The sequence below is a fragment of the Chionomys nivalis genome, chromosome 11 (genome assembly GCF_950005125.1).
Source record: "Chionomys nivalis chromosome 11, mChiNiv1.1, whole genome shotgun sequence".
NCBI lineage: Eukaryota > Metazoa > Chordata > Mammalia > Rodentia > Cricetidae > Chionomys > Chionomys nivalis.
In genome coordinates, this window is record NC_080096.1 from 48,153,166 (window position 1) to 48,175,452 (window position 22,287).

A 22,287-nucleotide genomic window follows, 5' to 3' on the forward strand; every position below is an offset into this window, starting at 1 on the left:
AATTAAATGGTCAAGTGCAATTTTACTTTTTTATGTATATGTGTAGGTATTTTCCCTGCATGTATGTTTGTGACCATGTGTATGTGTGATATCTGCGGAGGCTGGGAGAATGGTTTTTTGTTTTGTTTTGAGGCAACTTCTAAATATTTTCTGTCACTGCGTTTAAACTGTTCTGTTTGGACTGGAGAGATGCTTCAACAGTTGAAAATACTTGTTACTCTTCCAAAGGACTCAGGTTCAGTTCTCAGCGCCCATGTGACAGATCAGAACCATCTACAGCTGCAGAGCATAGACATACATGAAGGCAAAACACCCATACGCATAAAGTAAAAGTTAAAAACTGACTTCAGTTTGCTTGTATGTTATGATTTTGCAGTACAAGGGATTAAAGGTAGAGCCTCAGAAGTACAGAATGCTTGTCTAAAGAAAGAAAGAATTTTTAATAAATAATTTGGTGTCTTAGATCTTGAACTTCTTAGAAAATCCCCAAATCCACATTTTAAATATAAAAAACAATCTTTTCAGAAAATACAGTATGTGAATGTTTAATGTAATGCAAATTGTCATAATTTCAAATTATGATTGTTTAAAAATAGTGTTTCTAGGTACAGATTTTGAGAATCTTGTTCTCATTGTATCTTGATAGACACAGCAGCAAAACTGGGATTTTCCTTTCTATGTGGCCCTCTTTTTCAGTTTTACCCATCATAAGAAACACACAAAAGCATTCTCTTCAGACAAAGATGATGTGATGGAACTACCTTATATATCTTCTAATTTTCCTTATATATTATGTAAAATTATCTTATTTTATATTTAAATATGATAGTTTTCTGAGCAGCCAGGTTTTAATGTAGCATGTCTCTTTACCCAACCCAAAGCAGTAGTGCCCATTTTAGGTGTCACGGTGATTCTTCCCATATTCTTAAACACTTACTGTGGCAGGTTTGTGCCATAGCAGGAACTTGACTGGTAAACTCTGCATGACTCTCTGAACTCCCACCCAGTCTGAGAAGCATTTCTGTTCTGATTAGAATTGCCAAGGGCTACCAGACCTCTCCAGACCTGCGACTGACCTGGCTTCAGAACATGGCTGGAAAACACTCTGAACGAAGCAATCACGCTGAAGCTGCCCAGTGCCTGGTCCACTCAGCAGCACTGGTCGCTGAATATCTGAGTATGCTGGAGGACCGGAAATACCTTCCTGTTGGCTGTGTAACATTCCAGGTAGGAATTTGTTGTGTGTATGTATGATCAAGGTAAATCCTTTAACCTGTTCCTGTGGACTCCTTGAGTTTGTAAGGAAAGCAGGAGGTAGGTCAGTGGCCAGCACAGTGAGTGAACGGTGCCCATCCTCTTGTTGTGAACGGTGCCCATCCTCTTGTTCTGTGTCTGTTCTGAGAATTTAGTCAGAGCTTCATGGTACCAGGCGTGCACTCCACCACCGGGCTGCATCTCCAGCCTATTAAAGAGGACTTAGTTTTTATTTATTTATTTTTTCAAGACAGGGTTTCTCTATGTAGCCCTGACTGTCCTGGAACTTACTCTACAGACCAGGCTGGCCTTGAAGTCAGAGGTCCACCTGCTTCCTCCTGAGTGCTGAGATTAAAGGCGTGCACCACCGCCACCTAAGAGGACTTGGTTTTAAACAGGAAACTGAAATTAGAGCTTCAATCCTAGGTCCTCTTAGCTGCTGAGCACGGGCTCTTTCTTTTCTTTCTCACAAATTAAGAGAGAGAGTGTTCATTCACGATATACCAGGACACCACCTGTGCAGGTCAGACGTCAGCCTTTCCCACATGGTTTTTTGGGGAAGTTATCTAGCAACAGTTGTAATTTTATTATCTTAAAATAGAGCGTGGTGTAGAGATTTCTCTTTCCCATTGTGAAGGTGTGCACAGGGGCTGAATCCAGGGTCCCACACAACTGAGAATGGGCTTACCCCAGCTTCTTTTCTTTAACTTTAGTGAATAGTTAAATCTAACCATCAGTTATTTCCCCATGTACATTTTTCATGCTAGGAAAGTAATTCATTGCAAAAATCTTTTCATTATTTTTCCTTAGAATATTTCATCTAATGTGTTAGAAGAATCTGCTGTCTCAGATGATGTGGTGTCTCCAGACGAAGAAGGTATTTGTTCCGGAAAGTACTTTACTGAGTCAGGGCTCGTGGGGTTACTGGAACAAGCCGCCGCTTCCTTCTCTATGGTAGGTGACTGATCCGTAAATGACATGTATGGCAGTGTTCTCTGCCTTGTGACCTTGCCTTTCCTTTGAGAGCATTTGCTCCATGTGTCTTTAAGAACTCTCCATCCAGATCTGTTACTGCTGCTCTTTGTATCTTAATGGCATGTGGCTTGCCCCAGCAGTTTCATTGGCTTGTTTATGAACCAGGCCAATCTGGGTTAATCTGCAGCAGTTATTTTCTTTGTTTATAAAATATTTTCTGAAACCTTTAAATTGAAAAAGAAGAAAATAAAACTTCTTTGAGGTTTTTAAGCTCCATTAAGAGTAGACCAACATGCTTTGCAGCATTTCTGCCAGAGGAATTGGAGGTTTCCCTTCCATTGAGCTGTGCTTGTGGAGCAGTCCTCCCTAGGTAGGTTTTGGAGGACTGGCTCTTGCCCATCAGAGTGCATCCTGCATCTCTTACCGGCCTGTTCTGTTTGTATAAGGCCATTCTTCGTTCCCTCCCATCTGTATGTGAAGAATTGAAGCTGTCAAGGGAAGCCCAGACAGGACGTTTATAGAAGGAACATAGCCTAACCTTCTTGAGCCTCTTTGATCAAGTCCCTGCTTCCTTTGATTTTACTGCTTAGTGTTCAGTGTCCCAGCACCAAGGTTCAGGAGACCATAAGGTTCATGGAAGGGTAAGGGTAAAGCTTGAGATGATGTGCATAGCTGCCCTTCCTCCCTGGAATTAGATTTCTTCTCTAGGCCTTGAGCCTGTCCTGCAATGTATTGTTCAGTGCATCAAGTTCAGTCTGCGCTCCACACTTAACAGGTATAAGTTGTTCAGTCTGTGTATGTCTTGCTTTCCTTGACTGTTAAACACATCTAATAGTAATTTGTACCACAGGTTAGCACGAGGAAGGAGTAAGTCAGTTCATAGAGAGAGAGAGAGAGTGTGTGTTCATTGCTTTAGTCAGTGCTAGTCCACTGGCATCATTACCATCTTTAGTGTTATTGATCCTTAGAACCAATATATTTGAGTATAATAATTTTCAAGCTCTTAAAAATATTTTCCAGACTTCAGTCCTTTCAAAAATGTCCTCTCTCTAAGGAACGTGACCATCCCATGCTAGCCTAAAACTGAAGAGAACTAGCTGGGGGGGCATGGGGCAAGGTTTTGTTTGTTTGTTTTGTTTGTTTTTGCTATTGACAGAATAATTTAGTGAATTCTATCTGTGTTTCTGTATATGTATATAATTTCAATCATCCAAAGAAGTACATTTAGATTAAAGACTAGTGGTCTGTTGTGCAGAAATTCTTTTGCTAACACATATTATTAATATATATTAAGTATATATTAATTCTTTTTAATTTAATTAAAAATATTAACTTATTAAGATAATTTGCAGAGGGCTGGAGAGATGGCTCAGAGGTTAAGAGCATTGCATGCTCTTCCAAAGGTCCTGAGTTCAATTCCCAGCAACCACATGGTGGCTCACAACCATCTGTAATGAGGTCTGGTGCCCTCTTCTGGCCTTCGGCATACACACAGATAGACTATTGTATACATAATAAATAATAAATAAATATTTTTTAAAAAAAGATAATTTGCAGAGTATTTTACTTATGCTAAATTTATTTCCCTATTGAAGCTACATTATTGCTTCAAGGTCTTCCTGTGATCAGTTCTGAAGTGTGTAAGACTCACACTCTTACAGAAAGCATCTTTGCTGAGCTGTGAAGCCCTGGGAAAGCTGCTGTCTCCACCTACTACAGTGTAGTCTGCTACGGGCCAGAGCGCAGCAGCAGTGCGAGCACTCGGAACCTCATACTGCCTTAAAGTGTTTAAAGACTTTTCCATGAGTTTCTAGTAAGCAACTTCCTGTGCCAGCTTACAATTTTCAAAAAGCAAATGATTTAGGTTTTCCCAGAGACCACAGGTTATCTGATTGTAAGAGAATTGGGGATCTGTGACCAGCGTAATAATTGAATTGGTTCTCAGGAGTGTCTATGCACACACATGTTTACCTTAGTGATGTCATTATAGGCTAACCAGGAACAGGATGCCCAGGTCAAGTGATTCACCAATAGAAGTATTCATATGTATATAGTTATAAACACATACCCACTTGAATCCTTCCAGATGAAAGGATAAATTACATAAAATTGGTTTTTAAGCTTTAATACAATTAAAAATTAGACCTCTTGGAAAAGCTTCAGTGGTGTTATCTTTAAAAATACAGTGAATTTACAAATTGTGATGACTCTTCTCATTGATCTAAAAGAAAGCAGCATCTCACAGACTTTATTTCTGTAGGCTGGCATGTATGAAGCAGTTAATGAGGTTTACAAAGTACTCATTCCTATTCATGAAGCTAATCGGGATGCAAAGAAGCTCTCCACAATCCATGGTAAACTTCAGGAAGCATTCAGCAAAATCGTTCATCAGGTAACAGTCCTGACTTCTCGCTTTATTATTACAGGGAGGGGGAGGTCTAGAAATCTTAACACTGCCTGGTGCTCTTGTCTAGCCAGATCCCATGAAATGACCATTTTACTTGCGCTAAAAGAAGGTTCATAGCTAAGCCCAGATTCATTAACACAACAATGAGTGAATTGACCTAAAGTGGTTATGACTATTAGAAACTTCCCAAATGACTCCCCCCCAACTTTTGAATTATTGCCATCTAGCAATGTTTCATGATCTTACTTTATTTTCTGTAATACATTGTAGATTATAATTATGGACCTGATATTTAAATTAATATCTGTTCCTTTGTTGCCAAAAAGTTTTTATGTATAAATTAACTTTTTGTTTAGTGATGTGAAATTCTAATGAAATCTTGGTTTCTTTTACTGCTGTGGCTATGTTTATTTCTCCTACATTAGCACTGTTACCCATACTGTATTTCTCACATGAAAATAATGAACAAAAAAGCTCTTGTGTAATTTATAAAGTGATTTCAGTACTTTACTTCACTGTGTAGGCCACATTATCACCAAAATTAGAATCAAATTAAACTTCCTTAGAAAGTGAAATTAGTGGCTGGCACCTTCTGACTGAGTCATTGGCGCCACTGAAATTTTCCTGTGGCCTCTTCCCATGCAGTGATCTGCTTCCCTCTCAGCCCTGCCCTCCACAGGGCAGTGGAGCAGTGACCACCCCCTCCTGCACGCAGCACTGCAGCTGCTGCACTTGTCTACCAGCTCGACCTCAGTGGCCAAGCAGAGATGAGTTGACAGAATCTGAAAGTAAACTAGGCTGCTCCTGGTAAGCCAGGACTCTGTTGTAATCTTATCAGTTACTGAAGTTACAAAAGATTATTTAGGTTTCGTGATGATAATAGGTATTTTTAAATAATGAATTATGTACATATATAAGGAACTTCATCTGCCTTGAGAGCTCTTTGATGCAAATTATGTGTTCAGTCTGGAACTAGTGGTTTTCCAGAAAGTTCCATCCATTTGATTGAGTTCCTGGCATTTGGCAAAATTGCAGTGTATGTCCTGTTTAACCTGGATATTTCAGTGGAATGAAATTAGAGATCTGAGTTAGACACAGAGACAGAACAGGCGGTAGATTAGGTTCTCGTTCCCTGAAATGTGTCCTTCCACTTAAAAAGTACGTTCACTTTTAAGACGTCTTTTCAAAGGTAAATTTTGGATATTGAGTTTTAAACAAATAGGTTACTAAATTTCTGTCTGTCTTAAATGAAGGAATGTTTGCTGTTTGAAATATTTTGTTATCCTCTGTGGTAAGGAATTTGTAGTATGGTACCATATAACTGAACTTCCTTTGGCCTTTTTTTCTTCTGAACAGTTTTTTATGACTTGCCCTTTTTTTTACTTTTTATTACACAGAGTACTGGCTGGGAGGTAGGTAATGTTTTAGTTAGTTAAAGACACTACTAGATGGATTGGACCAGATTTCTTATGCCAATGCTTTGCCCACATGTGCTAGCTGTGGGCATTCTGTTGCTGTCTGCTTATCAACTGAATTCATTAACCAAAGAAATTTTGTTAAATACTGTAAGTTATTTTAAGACCTTTTTGCTGTAGAGGTTTAGGCAGTGCATGGAAGCCGTTACACTAATGAGATTCTTTGGTAAATGAGCCGCTGTTGTCACTCGTTTGTTTTTATCCTTTGGCGCATTTCTCTCATCCACACTCACACACGGATTTCCTTTAACCATGTTGTTTCACTCATTCACAGAGGTCGATTTGTATGATATTGCTCAGAGGTATAAACAGAAAATAGTGTATTTTGTTTGATGCCATCCGTTAGCAGACATGCTATTTTCTGTGTCTATGTGAAGAGAAAAGTCATTTGTCTGTTAAACTGGGCATCCTGTCAGTAAAGATGGAGGCCAACTCTGGTGATAACTGAAATGTGGGCAGAGAATAGGCATCATGAATTGAAGAAATTGTGTTTAATTTGATCATGAGTCACTTTGCCCTGTATATAGCCCACCCCCACCCTCACCCCTGGAAAGAAATCCATTTTGGTCACTTAAATTTAGTTGGGGATGCAAGATAAAGACATTGAGAAAATGTAAAGTTGACTTCATATTCTTATAGTTTATTACTATATAATAAAGACTATATGTGCTTCCTTTTATATAGTAGTTAAATTTAGAAAAGTTAAATATAAACTAAATATTATCTGAAATTACCATGGAGAACTGATTATAGTAATTTTTCATCTTTCTGTAAAGGGAGAATACTATAAATTATGCCCTAATAGTGAATAAGGTCTATTTGGGCTAGGTGTGTTGGTAGGATTTTGGCTTTGCCTCTCAGCTTGTCATTAGACCTGTGTTGCCTGAATAGCTAGGCTACTCTGTTTGGTTCCTTTACAGTCCTTGTTTGGGAACCCAATAGAAAACCGTAGTGACCAATGTGACTACTAGGTGTCATTCTATTTCTGAAAAAGCACTTACCCTCTGCTTATCTTTTCATGAGCTGGTACTTGTACATCTACGTCCATTCTCCAAATTAAATGTGCATGCCCTTATTTATGTTTAAAATGGAATCTCTCATTTTGTGGCTTCATCTAGACATAAGCAGTCTTGCCATGGCTGTCTTCCAGGGATAAAGTTCCTCATGGATATTCTAGCATGAAATAGAATTAACTGAAAACTAGACATAAAATTAAGAATATATTAAAACCTCTGAGCAGTTTTTTACAAGTCTGCTTGATGCTAAATCGACCCCTGGACAATATTCTTTCCACTGGTTGAGATTAATCCCATTCTCCCATCATGTCACTGCATGGTAAAAGTTGCACAGACCGTGTTTCCTCGTTTGCATTCCTCTCACTGCCTTTATGGATCTTCAGCTTCATAGCATCTGAATTTGTTGCACATGTGTTTTTTTTTTGTTTGTTTGTTTGGTTGGTTGGTTTTTGTTTTTTTTTTTTTGCTATCCCTTGTTAAACTTAAGTGGATGCTTGTGTTTTAAAAATGTGTTTGCTGCCATTTGCTGCTTAAATGTTTTGAAATTCCCCTAATTAAAATGCTTTCTGTTTTCTCTCTCTTGCCCCTGGTTGCTGGCCTCCTCCCTACTTTTACTATTGTCTATTGTGGTAAGTTCCTACCTTGTGACTCTGACAGCTCTTCATTTTTCCTAAAACTGTTTCTTAGCTAATTTCTTAGTATTCGCATACAGCTCTCATTGGATCAATACCTAGTAAGGACAACTTATATATTGTAGAAGGTTTCTTGAATCTGCAATGTTTCTTGATTCGGAGAAATTATGTGACTTCGCAAAGCTTTTTGGAGGGGCAGAGAGAGAGAGAGAGAGAGAGAGAGAGAGAGAGAGAGAGAGAAAGAAAACCTTCAGTCATGATATCTAGCAGTTTACTGAAGTATTTATAAATAGATGATACATTGTGACAAACTCTCCAGAGCTGCCAGTGCTGACGACTGCATTTTGTTCCTCCGTATCTGTTTGCTATTTGCTTTTATATTTATTATTGTTTGTCACTTTTCCCCAAAGCCTGTTTGTTGTACTTGGCATAATAGGAAATAAATCATTTCCTATGGTGTGCTTAAATTATATTTAAAAGAAAATGTTTCATTTCTGTATGAAATGTCATGACCATTTCACATTTTGTGCGTCCATTTATTTTTAAAAGATGCATTTGCTCATTTGCCAAATAGTTATCAGTCTGTTTGATGAGATCCACCTCTGGAAGCTCATATTTTTCAAAAAAAAAAAACAAAAAAAAAACTCTTCAAATATTGATAACATAGTACATGACATTTCCTCTATTCAAAAATTATCACAACCTATTTATTTAGATACTATATCCTATTCCATGTAGCTTTTAGAATCCAGAACTGTTAGAGAAAATAAAGTTACCTTATAAGGATAACTCCTGATGTATTACCAAACAGCTGTCCCCTAACCTTTGACATAAAGGCATCAGAAGTGATTCCCTTAACTTATTACTGAATTGGATGAACATCATAAATTTCAGTTAATGCTTTGGTTGTTGTGTGCTCATAAACACTGGCTACATACAGTTTTGGCTTCTACACTAATGTTGAGTTAAATATTGTAATTCATCCAAATAAATAAAATGAATGCAGAATTAGAAACAGCCAATTAAAGTGAGAGGGTGAACACCGAAAGGTTTTCCCTTTCCCGCTCTGAGGATGGAACGTGAAGGCCCTTGGAGGTAGTTGAGTGGGGGATGTTGACACTTTACAAGAAGAGAGGAAATACGGGTATAAAGCCCGCATGGGTCTTTACCTCAGGACCATGTGCTATTTTGGCTGAGGGGGCAGGGAGTGAGGGGGCGTGCTTTGTGCAGTTGGTGCCTCCCTGGTGGTAGACCTTAAGGTGGATCTAGTGAGAACATGCCAAACCATTTTGTTTTGCTTCCTCTGCTGGCTTTGACGTCAGCAAATTGTAGGTGATATTGAATATAACATCTTCTGGGGGGATGGGCATATGTAATGGTCGTAATTTAACCTCTGATAAGAAACTGGCTAGGCTATATCTGAGAAAAGTATGTCTGTTAAGCTACCACTTGATCTTTACATTGGATTGTACAAGAAAGATCTGCAAAATGTAAAAAAACAGGTATGGCAGGGCCAGGCGGTGGTGGAGCACGTCTTTGATCCCAGCACTTGGGAGGCAGAGGTAGGTGGATCTCTGTGAGTTTGAGGCCAGTCTGGTCTACAAGAGCTAGTTCCAGGACAGCCAGGGCTGTTACAAAGAGAAACCCTGTCTCAAAATCAAAACAAAACAGACACACACAAACAGGCGTGGTAGAGGATGGCACTGTAACATGAAGGAAGATAAAACAGAGAAGGGGAGGTAGTCCTGTAGTCAGTTACTCAGCAGTCATGTTTATAATCCCAGGACCTAGGAGGCTGAGGTAGGAAGATGGGGTTCAAGGCCAGTCTTCGCTACATAGGGAGTTCCAGGCTATCCTGGATTACAAGAAACACTGTTTTAAAACCAGAAAAAAAAGTTAAAAATAAATTGAATTACTCAGAGAAATTCACAAGAGTTCTTAAGAAAATCACCAGAGAAGTGACGACAGCTGAAGGTCGTCCTCATGTGTGGGCGTTTATACTCGGGTATGGACTGTGTAGGAGCTTGGATTTTGGTGCCCCATAACAATGTTGGAGTTTAACTTCTGCTCCATCCCTTTCTACAGTGTGATCATAGGAAGGTTGTTACTCTCTTGCGCTCTTTTTTTTTTTCTTTTCTTTTGGTTTCTTTTTTTTTTCATCTGTAAGATTAAACAAAATAGTGGTACTAATCACAGAATTCTGCTAAATATTGATATAATACATGTAGACTTGGCATACTGTTGTGTGCCTGTAACTTCAGCATTCTGGTAGCCAGCATAGGCTACAAAAACTAGAAATGAAAAGGAAGTTGATATAATGCATATAGAGTGTTTACAACATAGTAAATACTCAGAAACTGCTGGAGATCACTTGTTATTGTTGCTGTGTTTACGTCATTGTTTTTACCATTACTGTCACTTGAAATACGTTGGTTTGGTTGTTGATATAATGGGGTCAGACCCATAGACTTCATGAATTCTAGCGAATGCTGGACTATCCCCCAGCTCCTGTTGAAATCTTAACATAAGAGTTAGGCTAACAGGCCAGGTGCAGTGGCACATTCCTATAATCCCAGCTATTCCAGAGGAGGGGGCGAGAGGGTTACAGTTTGAGGCTAGCCTGGAAACTTTAGCAAGGCCTTGTCTCAAGATAGAAAACAGAAAAGAAAACAAGCCTGAGATGTCATTCATTAGTAGAGGGCTTGCCTAAAGCCCAGGATCAATCTCCATGTACCCCTCCCCGGTCCTCTCAAAAAAAAAAAAAAAATTAGCTTAATAAAATGCTTCATGTATTATGTTTCCAAGTGGAGTCGTGGCTAGAAGAATCTGGTAAATGGTCTTTAAGAAGAATAGACCTAACAGAAGGGAAAGGAGATGACCACTGTATAAGATACTGCTGTGCCTGTGTGGAAATCAGCTAGCGTAGTGGAAACCGCTGGATGAAGATAAGCAATGCTCCAGGAATGGTGTCATTGTGGAAATATACCGCTACCCAACAGAAGGTTGCTTCTTTAGTAAAGAAAACAAAACTAGAACAGACGTAAAATGTGTTTGACTTGGGAGCTAATTTTCTTTGCTGGTGCGTAGCTTCATCACCCACAGAGTCAAGAAAGTCTTGAGTAAAATGCTTAGGAAGAATATGCTATGTGTAGTGTGGAAGTGATGTGAAATTCAGAATAAATTCTGAACAGGAAAGGAAAGAGTGATAAATTGCAGGAAAGTAATTCAAAACAAAAGCAAGTATCAAAACTGAAAAGAAAATTAGTTGAATGTGTTTTATTGGAGATGAAGCTTTGATAAACTGGATACAGTCAGTGAGCTCTAAATTGGAATATGGTTGCTTGGATTATTGCCTTTCTGTCTATCCTCACTCTCTACACCACATACATACTCACACGCACACGGTCCAGGAACTCCTTGTTGTTTCTCTGATGCTCCTGTCTCCTGTTCTCATTGCCTCTGCTCCACCCACACTGTTCTCCATCTTGTTTCTCAACCCAGATAGATAGACTTTTGTCTCAGAGCCTTTGGCTGCAGTAAACTTCCCCCAAGAAATCTATGTGACTAGTTAGCATCTCTCCCCTCAGTTGTCACCTGCTTGATGAGACATCCCTCTCTGCCTTGGGTGAATTCATGTGTCATATGCCTTACGTGCCTTAGGCATTCAGTACTCAAATGGACCCTTTCCATCACATCGCATATATCCTATTTTATGGCAGGATCTGCTTTTTTCTTCTCTGTCTACTGGAATGTCCCCTCTTTTTTTTTTCCTTTTTTTTTAGCCTTGTGGATGACTGGAGCCTTAACTGTGATTTGGCTTCAACAAGATTAATCTTTCATTCTTGACACTACTCCATTAGTTTATTCCAATTTATATTGTAATTATTTGATTGCATATTTTATTATTTTGAGGAGCAAGTCTTATTTTTATTCTGTTAGAGAAGATTAATGGTAGCTAACATAATAATATCAATATGAAAAGAGGTAGTTAAGTTCTAGTTTGATCCAGGGTCCAAACTAGTAAGACAGTGAGCTCCTGGGTCCCTTCACCAACAGGTCACATAACAATGTTCTGTCTGTTCTGGGATGTCACTAGAAAGATGAATAAAATGGAAGCAAGAAAGTAATCCTTATTATACAAAGGTTGAAAATTGGAAAGTTTAGCTAAGGGAAGCAAGTCCTAATTACTGTCTTTAAATAATATTAAAGATTTAGAATAACATTTTAAACTGGAAACGTCCTGAGCCACATAGCTAGATTAGAATATTCTAATATTTTTAGTTTTAAGAAGTGAGAATTATTGATGTATGAGACATGGTTTGAAAATTAATCATATATTTCGTATATAGTTATCTTGGATGTTTTATTTATGTTCCATGCAATGTCTTCTGGCTTTGATTGTGGTTCTAATAAAAATTTCCATAAAATTTAATTCATCCAGACATTTCATTTACTATAAGAATCAATTAATATTCAGTTAAATTCAAATGAAGTAACTGAAGAAAATTTTTGTTAGAAATTTCATTTCTTTAGCACCAAAGATATTTTTCTGAGTATGGCTAAGAATATGAGGTTATCATTGTACTTTTCCTCATGTGAGGATTATAAAACTGATAAATTAGGACCCAAGTTTCTCATTTTGATTAATTACTTATATTTGTTGTTCAATTTTTAAATGTATTTGCCATCTGGTCTCTTCTGTAAAGCAAAAGTAAATACAAAACAAGTTAGGCTTAAAGAAAATTCAGAGGAACTTAATGCTTTATGTGGTTTATATGTAGGGGGTCACTGTAAAATTCTTCTGAAACAGTTTAGAAGTGCATGGGAAAAATCCAGATGTTATCCTTATTGAAAGAATTGGTTCTCCCTGAGTTTGTAAGAATCGTGTAGGTTTCTGTCCTTGAACCTGCTAGCAGTGTGTGGTTGATGTTAAGTCCTATGACAGCATTGTGTGCTTCTGAGATGTCAGAAGCAGGATAGTGATTCTTATCATAAAAAGATCAAAAATTGGGAATTTAGTGAATGCCTTTGACAGTCTTTAAAATAACAAGTCATCTCAAAATGTTATTATTGCCTTGAACTCACATTTTTTCCTTTCTATTCCACTTTTCCTCTTCCCCATACGTTCACTCAGCAGAATGGCACTGATGAAGTGATTTTTACGTTAGTACTTCTGAAGGACTTGACACCTCACTGATTTTGTACTGTGTGCCAGATGCTCTCCTTGGCTCCTTTAATATACCCAAAGGGACTATGAGAAGGATAGTGTTGACTTAAAAATATATTAGTGCTGTTTTATTTAACTTGGTGTGCTTTTCTATTAAGGCTCAATTAAGAAAATAAATTAATGTAGCCCAACTGTATGAACTTAAAAGCAAAGACCATTTTGTTTTATTTGGTAAAAAAATAAACAAAGAAAGAAGCTAATTTGCACAACCATTGTTAGAAATAATGAAGAAAAATCATTTTCTTTGTTTTTACTCTCATTGAAAAAAAATAAACATAATTTTGAGTTAACTTTTTACAGTATTTTGAAAATTTTACAATATAGCAATGTAAGCATAATGTAAAAAACAAAAAGGTTTTATATTAAATTTTCTCATTTTCCTAAACCTAGGATGGTAAGCGGATGTTTGGCACCTATTTCCGTGTTGGTTTTTATGGAACCAAGTTCGGGGATTTGGATGAACAGGAGTTTGTGTACAAGGAGCCTGCAATAACCAAACTCGCAGAGATTTCTCACAGATTGGAGGTGAATGCTGGTGCTTCACGAATATCATTTTATATTTCTACAATGAATAGACTTTCACATCCAGTTTTTATTATTAAATAAGCCAGATAAAAGACTTCTATGGTATATAAGAATTTTTGAGAGGTAAAATTAACACCTTTTCAAAGCCTTCTATTCTTTTATGACAACAGTAAATTATTATTAGCTATACTTTTGAGGCTTTATTTTCACACAGATTTTCTAAGCTACTTTATCCTTCAGAATTACTCCAGAGTTTGTCTACACTTATGAAAGAGACAAGATATTAAGGAGCTGTGTGTGATGGGTTTGAAAGCAGAGGTCCAGGAAATAGCTTACTCGAGTGTTGTCTCTGGCCTAACCATCCAGTGAGATGTCTTCCAAGATTCCCGCTGCGGTCACGCCTGGAAACCCTCATAGAATCCCTTCTGGAGAGCTCCTTCCTTCTAGATGACCGCTGTGTTCATTGTGTTAACACATCTTTCCTTTCCAGTTGCTCCTCTGACCCTTCTTTTACTGCTCCAAGTGTGGCTTGTGCCTCGAGTCTATTAGTGTCACCCAGGAGATTGCTTCAAATGTAGAATCCTAGCTCCCACCTCAGACTAAATCAGAGTCTACATTTTGACAGGATCTCCGAGAGACTTGTGTGTACAGAGCAGTTTGGGAAACAGGCCTCTCGGCTTTGTTTCTCTTCTCTGCTGGTCTTGATCCTTACAGCCCACTTTCCTCTGTGTAGTTTTCATAATCTGGCTCAAACTATGACTTTTTATCTTTTATGAATTAGGTAAGTCTTGAGAACTTTTGAGACCACATTTCCCAAACTTTATTATACGAAGCTCCTTTGTGGGAGGTGTGGGGCTAATGTGTGGAGAGCTCCTGAGTGGCTGGACTCACAGGTCACCTTCCTCCTTGAATGACTTAGTTTTCCTTCTGAAGAGCCATGACCACTGCCCAAGCTGTGGCTCAGTCTTGTTTCTTTTGAGGACCCCTTGTAAAAATCTGAGTTTTTATTGAAGAAAAAAATTCTTTGACTGTTATTTAATTGTATAGATGGAAATGATATAGTTAAAACAAAACTTGCCAAATCTCCCAGTCTTGCTGAGGCATCTCCCTCCAGGACCTACTTTGGTTTACTAATCCTAGGAAATTCATGTAAAAGATTACCTTCTCTTCATTACAGGGATTTTATGGAGAAAGATTTGGAGAGGATGTGGTTGAAGTCATCAAGGACTCTAATCCTGTAGACAAGTGTAAATTAGATCCTAACAAGGTAAGTTGATCAGACTGTAATAATGTGTAGTTATGTCTCTGAAGGTCTCCACATGGTTTTGCTTGACATCTACTAAGTGACAGATTACTGTTAGTGAATAAGGACCTTTCCCTTTTTCAGGCATACATTCAGATTACCTATGTGGAGCCATTCTTTGACACCTATGAGATGAAGGACAGAATCACTTATTTTGACAAGAATTATAACCTCCGCCGGTTCATGTACTGTACACCCTTCACTTTAGATGGCCGTGCCCATGGGGAACTTCATGAACAATTCAAACGGAAGACCATTCTGACAACGTCTCATGCCTTTCCTTACATTAAAACAAGGGTCAATGTCACTCACAAAGAAGAGGTAAGTTCACAACTGAGGAAAAGGGATTCATGAAATTAGTATATACACGCTGTGAATTAGCATGTGGTTTTAGCAGAAAATATGCCCCATCCACTTTACATAATAGAATTTTACCATTATTATTCATTCATTTTTGGCTATCTTCTGAGTCCCTAATTCATTATCAGTTTGGTTTTGGTTTTTCTTAAGGATTTATTGGGGTTTTTTTGTTGTTTTTATTAATTTAGGGATTGAGGTTTAGATTTTGTTATGAAAGCTTATAATGGGTCCCATTTCTTCTGAGTTTATTATTTAAAGCTCATTAGGTAGTTTTAGTCAGTACACTGATCTGATTGCTACTGCTTTACTTTACTCAGATAATCTTAACACCAATTGAAGTTGCTATCGAAGACATGCAGAAAAAGACGCAGGAATTGGCATTTGCAACACATCAGGATCCAGCAGATCCGAAAATGCTTCAGATGGTCCTCCAGGGGTCTGTAGGCACAACTGTGAACCAGGTTGGTGTTTCTTGCTGGATGTGTGCAGTTTAACTTACACACTGGACTTGGAGTAATAGTGCCATGTTTACAGAATAACAAAATCATATTAAGTGGATTAGTCACGAGGTACGAAGTACAAATGGAGGTAAACTGAAAAACGGAAGTTTAATAGCATCTCATTACTATTTTCTTATCTGCCTTCTCCACTGCCTATGCTTATATCTATTATATTGTAGGAATCTGATCACATAAAATATTCTTTGCTAGACAGTTGTGGGGACACAGCTTTAATCACACACTGGAGAGGCTGAGGCAGACAGATCTCTGTGAGTTCAAGGCCAGCCTGGTCTCTGGAGCAAGTTCCAGTCCAGGCTACATAATGAGTCCCTGTCTCATAAAGCAAAATCTTCCCCTAAAAAATATACATGATTCAAAAAAGACTCATTCCAGAGCTGTGTTGAATACATGTGAATCTCTGCTCTCTTAAATTCTTGATGGTGTTTCCTTGTCCTGGTCTTCTCCACAATGAGTTCTATGGAATAAATAATGTGGAACTATTTTGGAAAATGTAATAACATTTACATATAAGATACCACTATTATTTTATCACACATGTTGGAAGCCATTATGATATTCCTATAGTTGGTTTGCTCAGATCATCTTGCTCATAACTTTAGGCCTGGCCCCAATCTTAAAGAATATCCCCAGTTAGGAGCATCAAGAAAAGCTTTAGTCAGGTTTTTCATATGTCTTAACCACTTTTTGGATTAAAGAGCAATGCTGAAAAATGCTTTATTGTACAACTGAAATAAGACCTTTGTGCCCCTAACATATATGTGATGTTTGTTTTTTCTCTTCAAATTATTTAAAAGATCATCTTGCTTAATTTACTATATCAAGAGTAACCTTTGCAAGGCTGAGGGAAGTTGGAAGTTGTTTTTGTAAAAATCAACTGTAATAACCAGTGGATTGGGAGATACATTGAAATTTGTGCATCCAGAATAATTAAAAACAAAAATACAAGGCAAAGTGTATTCATGAAGTCAATAGTCAAAATCTTGTTCATTTCTTTGAAGGATGAACCATTAAGAAATTAATCTAGGGCTGGTGAGATGGCTCAGTGAGTAAGAGCACTTGGTCCCTAGTTTGATTCCCCCAGCACCCACATGGCAGCTCACAGCTGTCTCCTAACTCCAGTTCCAGGGCATCCAATGCCACCTTCTGGTTTCAGTGGGCCCTACATATGTACATATACATACATACATACATACATATATACAAACACACATACACATACATGCATGTACAATATCCATACACATAAAATAGTAAAATTTAGAGAGAGAGAGAGAGAGAGAGAGAGAGAGAGAGAGAGAGAGAGAGAGAGAGAGAAATCTAATTGTAGGAAAATCTGAAGTAGTCGCTGTCCCTGAAGAGTCGCAATAGACATACATGTATTCAGTGTAAATGTAGCCCTGTCATTGCAATGGCCCTGTGGATAAACTCCATAACTCTAAAGAATAAAAACACTTTATTATTCCCTTTTATTTTTCAGGGACCTCTGGAGGTTGCCCAGGTCTTCCTGTCTGAAATACCTGGTGACCCAAAGCTCTTCAGACATCACAACAAGCTGCGTCTTTGCTTCAAAGACTTTACTAAAAGGTAACTGAGGCTTGTTGCATAAAGAACTTCAAATTAAGAGTGGCCAGTACCACAATTTAAGATAAGAGCCACAAGGAACTGTTGAAAAGAGAAACTAGGAAATGTTCCCTGTGGTGAGCAATCTGCATGGCATTTACTATTCTTTACCAGCATCCACCTGCACCTTTCATACCCAACTTGGACACTGAAAGCTGCTGTTTATGCCAAAACAATTGGTATTATTCTTCAGTGTGTAGCACCAGTTTCCCTCCCTCAAAAAACTGGAAGAAAAATATGTTGAAATACTAACCTTATCAGTGCATTTATGTCCTTACTCAGGTCACCTAGTCTTTGTGATCTTCAGTTTCCTAACAAATGAAAGATAATGTAATCTCCCTCTCACAGAGAGGTTTACAAACTGGGTTAAATAATGCACAGGTGTCTAGGGCCTCAAGTGCACCCCCTTCACAGGACTCAGCATGTCGCTGTTTTGGTCACCGTGACTTATTGCACAATAGAAGATGAGCAAGGGGAAGAACACATGTCTAGAGCTCAGAGGACCCTCTGCCAGTGCATTCCTCCAGCAGTAAACTAGCAGAGTGTTGGGGATGGCATACTAAACTGACAGGAGGAAGGCACATAGTAACAAAATATCTGGAACAGCAAACCCCTCTCCAGATCCAGATTCCCAGAGGCCAGCCAAAAGTCAGCATTGTAATGAGACCTTCTAAGGACAGCAACTTTGGTGTATAATCTTAACTTCCCCCAGCACAAAATCAATCTAAAAGCATTGCTAGACTAATATTTGGCACATAATAGGTATTCAATAAATATTAGAATTTGTAACAATAGGGAAAAGTCTTTATCAACTCATTACTTAATTCCTAATTTTTATTTATTAATAATATGATCACAAAAGAAAGAATGATTAATATAACTTGGCATTGTTAGGAAAGATTCCACACATTTTATGTGGACCTTGAAGAATTAATTCTAGGTTTTAGACATTAAAAATGTAAAAGAATATACCAAATAGGAAAAAGCATGAACCATCTTCAGTATCTGTAAGAATGGTCAGTAATGCAGTGATGTTGAAACCGTAGAAGCCATGGGGTAAGGGCCTGAGAAACACCTAGGAAGCACTAGAGGTCAGACTAAAGAGTGCCATGGGCTGTAGCTGCAGCTCAGTGGAAGAGTACTTCCCTAGCACATCCAAGGTACTGGATTAATCCCCCACACTACTGAAGGTTTCTGAAAGAGCCACTGGACCATTGTGACTGAGTTCCAGCTAACAAAGCATCAGAGCTTGAGCCAGAGAACCCTGTCTCGTACTTTCTAACATGGTTTATCTTATCAAATCGTTTATTGAATGTGTTTATTAAATTATAAATAACTTATGAACTGTAGACAAAAGTTTCTGTCCCACCTGGTCCCACATCCATTTAGTCCAAAGAAACACACAGAGGCTTATATTAATTATAAACTGTTTGGCCTATTAGCTCAGGCTTATTATTAACTAGCTCTTACAACTTAAATCAACCCATAATTCTTATCTAAATTAAGCTTGGTATGTTTTCTCAGTGACGCATTCTCATCTGCTTCCTCTGTGTCTGTGTGGCAACTGCATCTCTGCTTTTCTCTTCCCCGAATTCTCCTAGTTTGGTCACCCATCTATACTTTCTGCCTGGCTACTGGCCAATCAGCATTTTATTAAACCAATATGAGTGACAAATCTTTACAGTATATAAAAGCATTATCCCACAGCACTGGACATTGGTTTTTCTCATCAGTAAATGTGGATGGTGCTGCCACTTCCCTTTTCATTGCATTAGCTTTACAGAACTCTCAGTTCCTTTCACCTGAGCTTTACAGACACCCAAAATAAAAACTTAAAAAGCTTCATCTGGGGTCTGGGGAACACAGCTCAGCTGGTAAGAGTGTCTGTGTATGTAGCATGCATAGAGTCCTTCTAGGTTTGATCCCTAGGACTACATAAAACATTTAAGCATACAGCTATAATTAATCTCAGAATTTAAGAGGTACATCCAGGAGAATTAGAGGTTAAGGGACATCTTTTATCTGGCAACTGAGGCCAGACTGGACTGAACCAGACTCTGTCACAGAAACAAAACAAACTTAATCAGTTCTATGAAATTTTGTGATTTTTAAATGTAAATTTGTTTTTAACTGATACATTGATATGTTTTGATCCATGAATATATATATATCCTCAGACACTTAACCATTTCTTAGTAGCAAAAATATTCAAAATCTTTTCTTCTAACTTTTTAGGATATAGTATAGCACACTGTTGTCTTTGGTTACCCTAATTTGTAATAGCATACCACGGTGTCTCACTCCAGTCTGATGTAGCTAAGCATCCTTTGCCAGTCTCTCTGCCCATTGTCCCATCCTTCTCCCCAGCTTCTGGTAACCACTGTTCTAGTCCCAACTTCTTTGGGAATCACATTTTTAGATTACACATGTATAATACCTGTCTTCCTGAGCTAGACTTATTTCACTCTGTACAATATCTGTTTTCTTATGTGTTGTTGTGAATAAGACTCGATTTTAAGGCTAAAATGTATTCCATTATATATATGTACCATGTTTGTACATTTGTATATGCATGCAAAGAGAAACCTAAAGTTGAAACTGGGTGACCTCTCCAGCATTTTCTACCTTATGTTTTGAAAGTCTCTTCCTGAGCAAACTAGATTGACTGGCTAGTGAGCCCCATGCCTCCTCCTGTCTGCTCTCTCCTCTCCACCCATCCACCACTGAGATTAATTTGTATATGGAATCCACACCTGGCTCCTCATCATTGTTGTGGTTTTGGTTGTTCCATGTGTGCTAGGGGATTGGGCTCAGGTCTTTATGCTTAGACAGCCACCTCCCCAGCTCCCCCCTTTTATTATTACATTTGTTCTTTGTCAGTTTCATACATTTATGTAATACATTCTTAAGTCTCTCACCCTCTGCCTCTCTCATCTCCTGCCCACCCGTTAACCCTATTCATCATTTGATAGATGGCTGGCGTAGGTTGTTCCAACTCCTTGGCTATTGTGAATCATTCTGCAGTGAACAAAGTGGGGGTGGGTTATAAATGTCTTTTTGCCTAACAGACTGATTATTTCTCTTCAGGGTAGACCTGGTTATGGGTTGTTCTGCCATTTGGTAGTTCTATTTTGTTTTTGTTTTTAAGCTTCTTTTTATGTGTACAGGTGTTTTACCTATATGTGTGCCCGTGTATCATGATTGTGTCTGGTGCCTGCAGAGGCCAGAAGAGGGAGTTACATGCACTAGAGTTACAGATGATTGTGAGCCACCATGTGTGTGCCCTAGTCAAACTATTTTTGCCCATATGTAGGTTGTTCCTTCACTCTGTTGATTATTTCCTGAATTTGCTATAAGAGCTTTATTTAGTTCTATGTATCCTATAATGTAATCATTTGGCTAGATGGCCTCATGGGATTGATCTTAGAAAATAGCAGGAAACATAGTTATTTACATGAACACATGACCTGTGCCACTTCCTGGAAGATGTACATATTTCATACTTAAGAAATTCACAGATTGCTAGCATTAATCTCATTATTTAGGAGGTTTAAAACAAAATAAATGCTGCTGTCTTTGGGCCAGGTGATCATGGGATAATACAGGTTTCTATGGGTCATTTGAATTTAATAATAGATAATCAGATAACTTTTTGCTTGCTATTGTTTTAAGATGTTTTATCAGGACTGCAATTGTAAACAGTTATCTTTTTGGATATACTTAGCTTGCTTTTTCTTTTTTGGTACTTGGTATAAAAGGCAGGGTCTCACACAAAGAAGGCATGTCCAGGACTCCTGAGCTGCATCCTAACACTAGAGAGACTTACTTCAGAGGAATGAATTCTTGTAGTCAACACGACTTCTTATGTGGCTTTATCAGGACAGAGAACGTTCTCCTTTTCGATTATAAAAAGAGGCCAAAAGTTTTTAAATGCTTCATAATATAAACCTTGGAGAAAAAGTTACATAGCTGGTTGGTACCACATAGCTGTAAGTCACTTGGAGGCTGAAACAGGGGGATAGCTGTGAGTTTGAAGGGTATCCTGGGTTATACAATGAGGTCCACTCCACTTGGGCCTCAGGTTGAAAACTTGTTTTGAAGAAAAAGGGTGGGGAGTTGGGGGAAGAAAGAATTAGAGTCAATACTCTTATTTTTTTGGTTTTTCGAGACAAGGTTTCTCAGTGTAACAACTCACTTTGTAGACCAGACTGGCCTCGAACTCACAGAGATCTATCTGCCTGCCTCTGCCTCACAAGTACTTGGATTGAAGGTGTGCACCACCATGCCTGCCATGCTATGCCTTTTTTTCTTTTTTCTGTTAGCTGTGTGTTTCTACTAACACACACACACACAAAAATATCCTAGTTCACAGTTTAAATATAATCTTAAACTATATTTCAGGCCGGACGGTGGTGGTGCACACCTTTAATCCCAGCACTCAGGAAGCAGAGGCAGGCGGATCTCTGTGAGTTCGAGACCAGCCTGGTCTACAAGAGCTAGTTCCAGGACAGGCTCCAAAACCATAGAGAAACCCTGTCTCAAAAAAACCAAAAAGAAAAAAGAAAAAAAATTCCATTTTTGTGTTTGTGTATGCACACACATGCAAATGCTCTGGACCTGCTTTCGAGGCCAGAAGACAAGTTACAGGAGTTCTCTCTTTCCAGACACCATGTGGGTGTCTGGAATCAGGTTGTCAAGCTTGATGGCCTCTTCTTTATAATATAAGCATTTAAAGCTATGCATTTGTCTAAGCATTCACAGGCAAGGAGATATTGATATACATATATAGCTGTGACTGTTGTGTTGAGACAGCCCACGTGAGCCTTGCTGTTCTCCTGCTTCAGACTCTCAGCCACTAGGGTTATAGGCATGTGCCACCGCTCCCATTTGATCTCCTATCACTGTGAAAATCAGATATGGTGGCACACACTTCCCAGTACTCAGAAGCTGAGGCAGAAGAATCACAAGTTCT

The 22,287-nt window shown here is 38.4% G+C and overlaps 1 protein-coding gene across 6 annotated transcripts in view; it reads left to right on the plus strand.

Moving 5' to 3' along the window:
• Positions 1-22,287, plus strand: part of Dock7 (dedicator of cytokinesis 7) — a 175,761-nt gene that overhangs the window by 149,527 nt on the left and 3,947 nt on the right. For 3 of the 6 annotated variants that reach the window (XM_057783480.1, XM_057783483.1, XM_057783482.1), the window contains 9 exons: positions 1,035-1,227; positions 2,065-2,208; positions 4,490-4,621; positions 6,034-6,048; positions 13,386-13,511; positions 14,689-14,778; positions 14,899-15,135; positions 15,492-15,635; positions 17,173-17,279. In XM_057783480.1, coding sequence (XP_057639463.1) covers positions 1,035-1,227; positions 2,065-2,208; positions 4,490-4,621; positions 6,034-6,048; positions 13,386-13,511; positions 14,689-14,778; positions 14,899-15,135; positions 15,492-15,635; positions 17,173-17,279 — 1,188 coding nt within the window. Of the gene's footprint in view, positions 1-1,034; positions 1,228-2,064; positions 2,209-4,489; positions 4,622-6,033; positions 6,049-7,761; positions 7,861-13,376; positions 13,512-14,688; positions 14,779-14,898; positions 15,136-15,491; positions 15,636-17,172; positions 17,280-22,287 lie in introns of those variants that run through there. The other 3 variants (XM_057783481.1, XM_057783484.1, XM_057783485.1) reach the window with 2 other exon arrangements.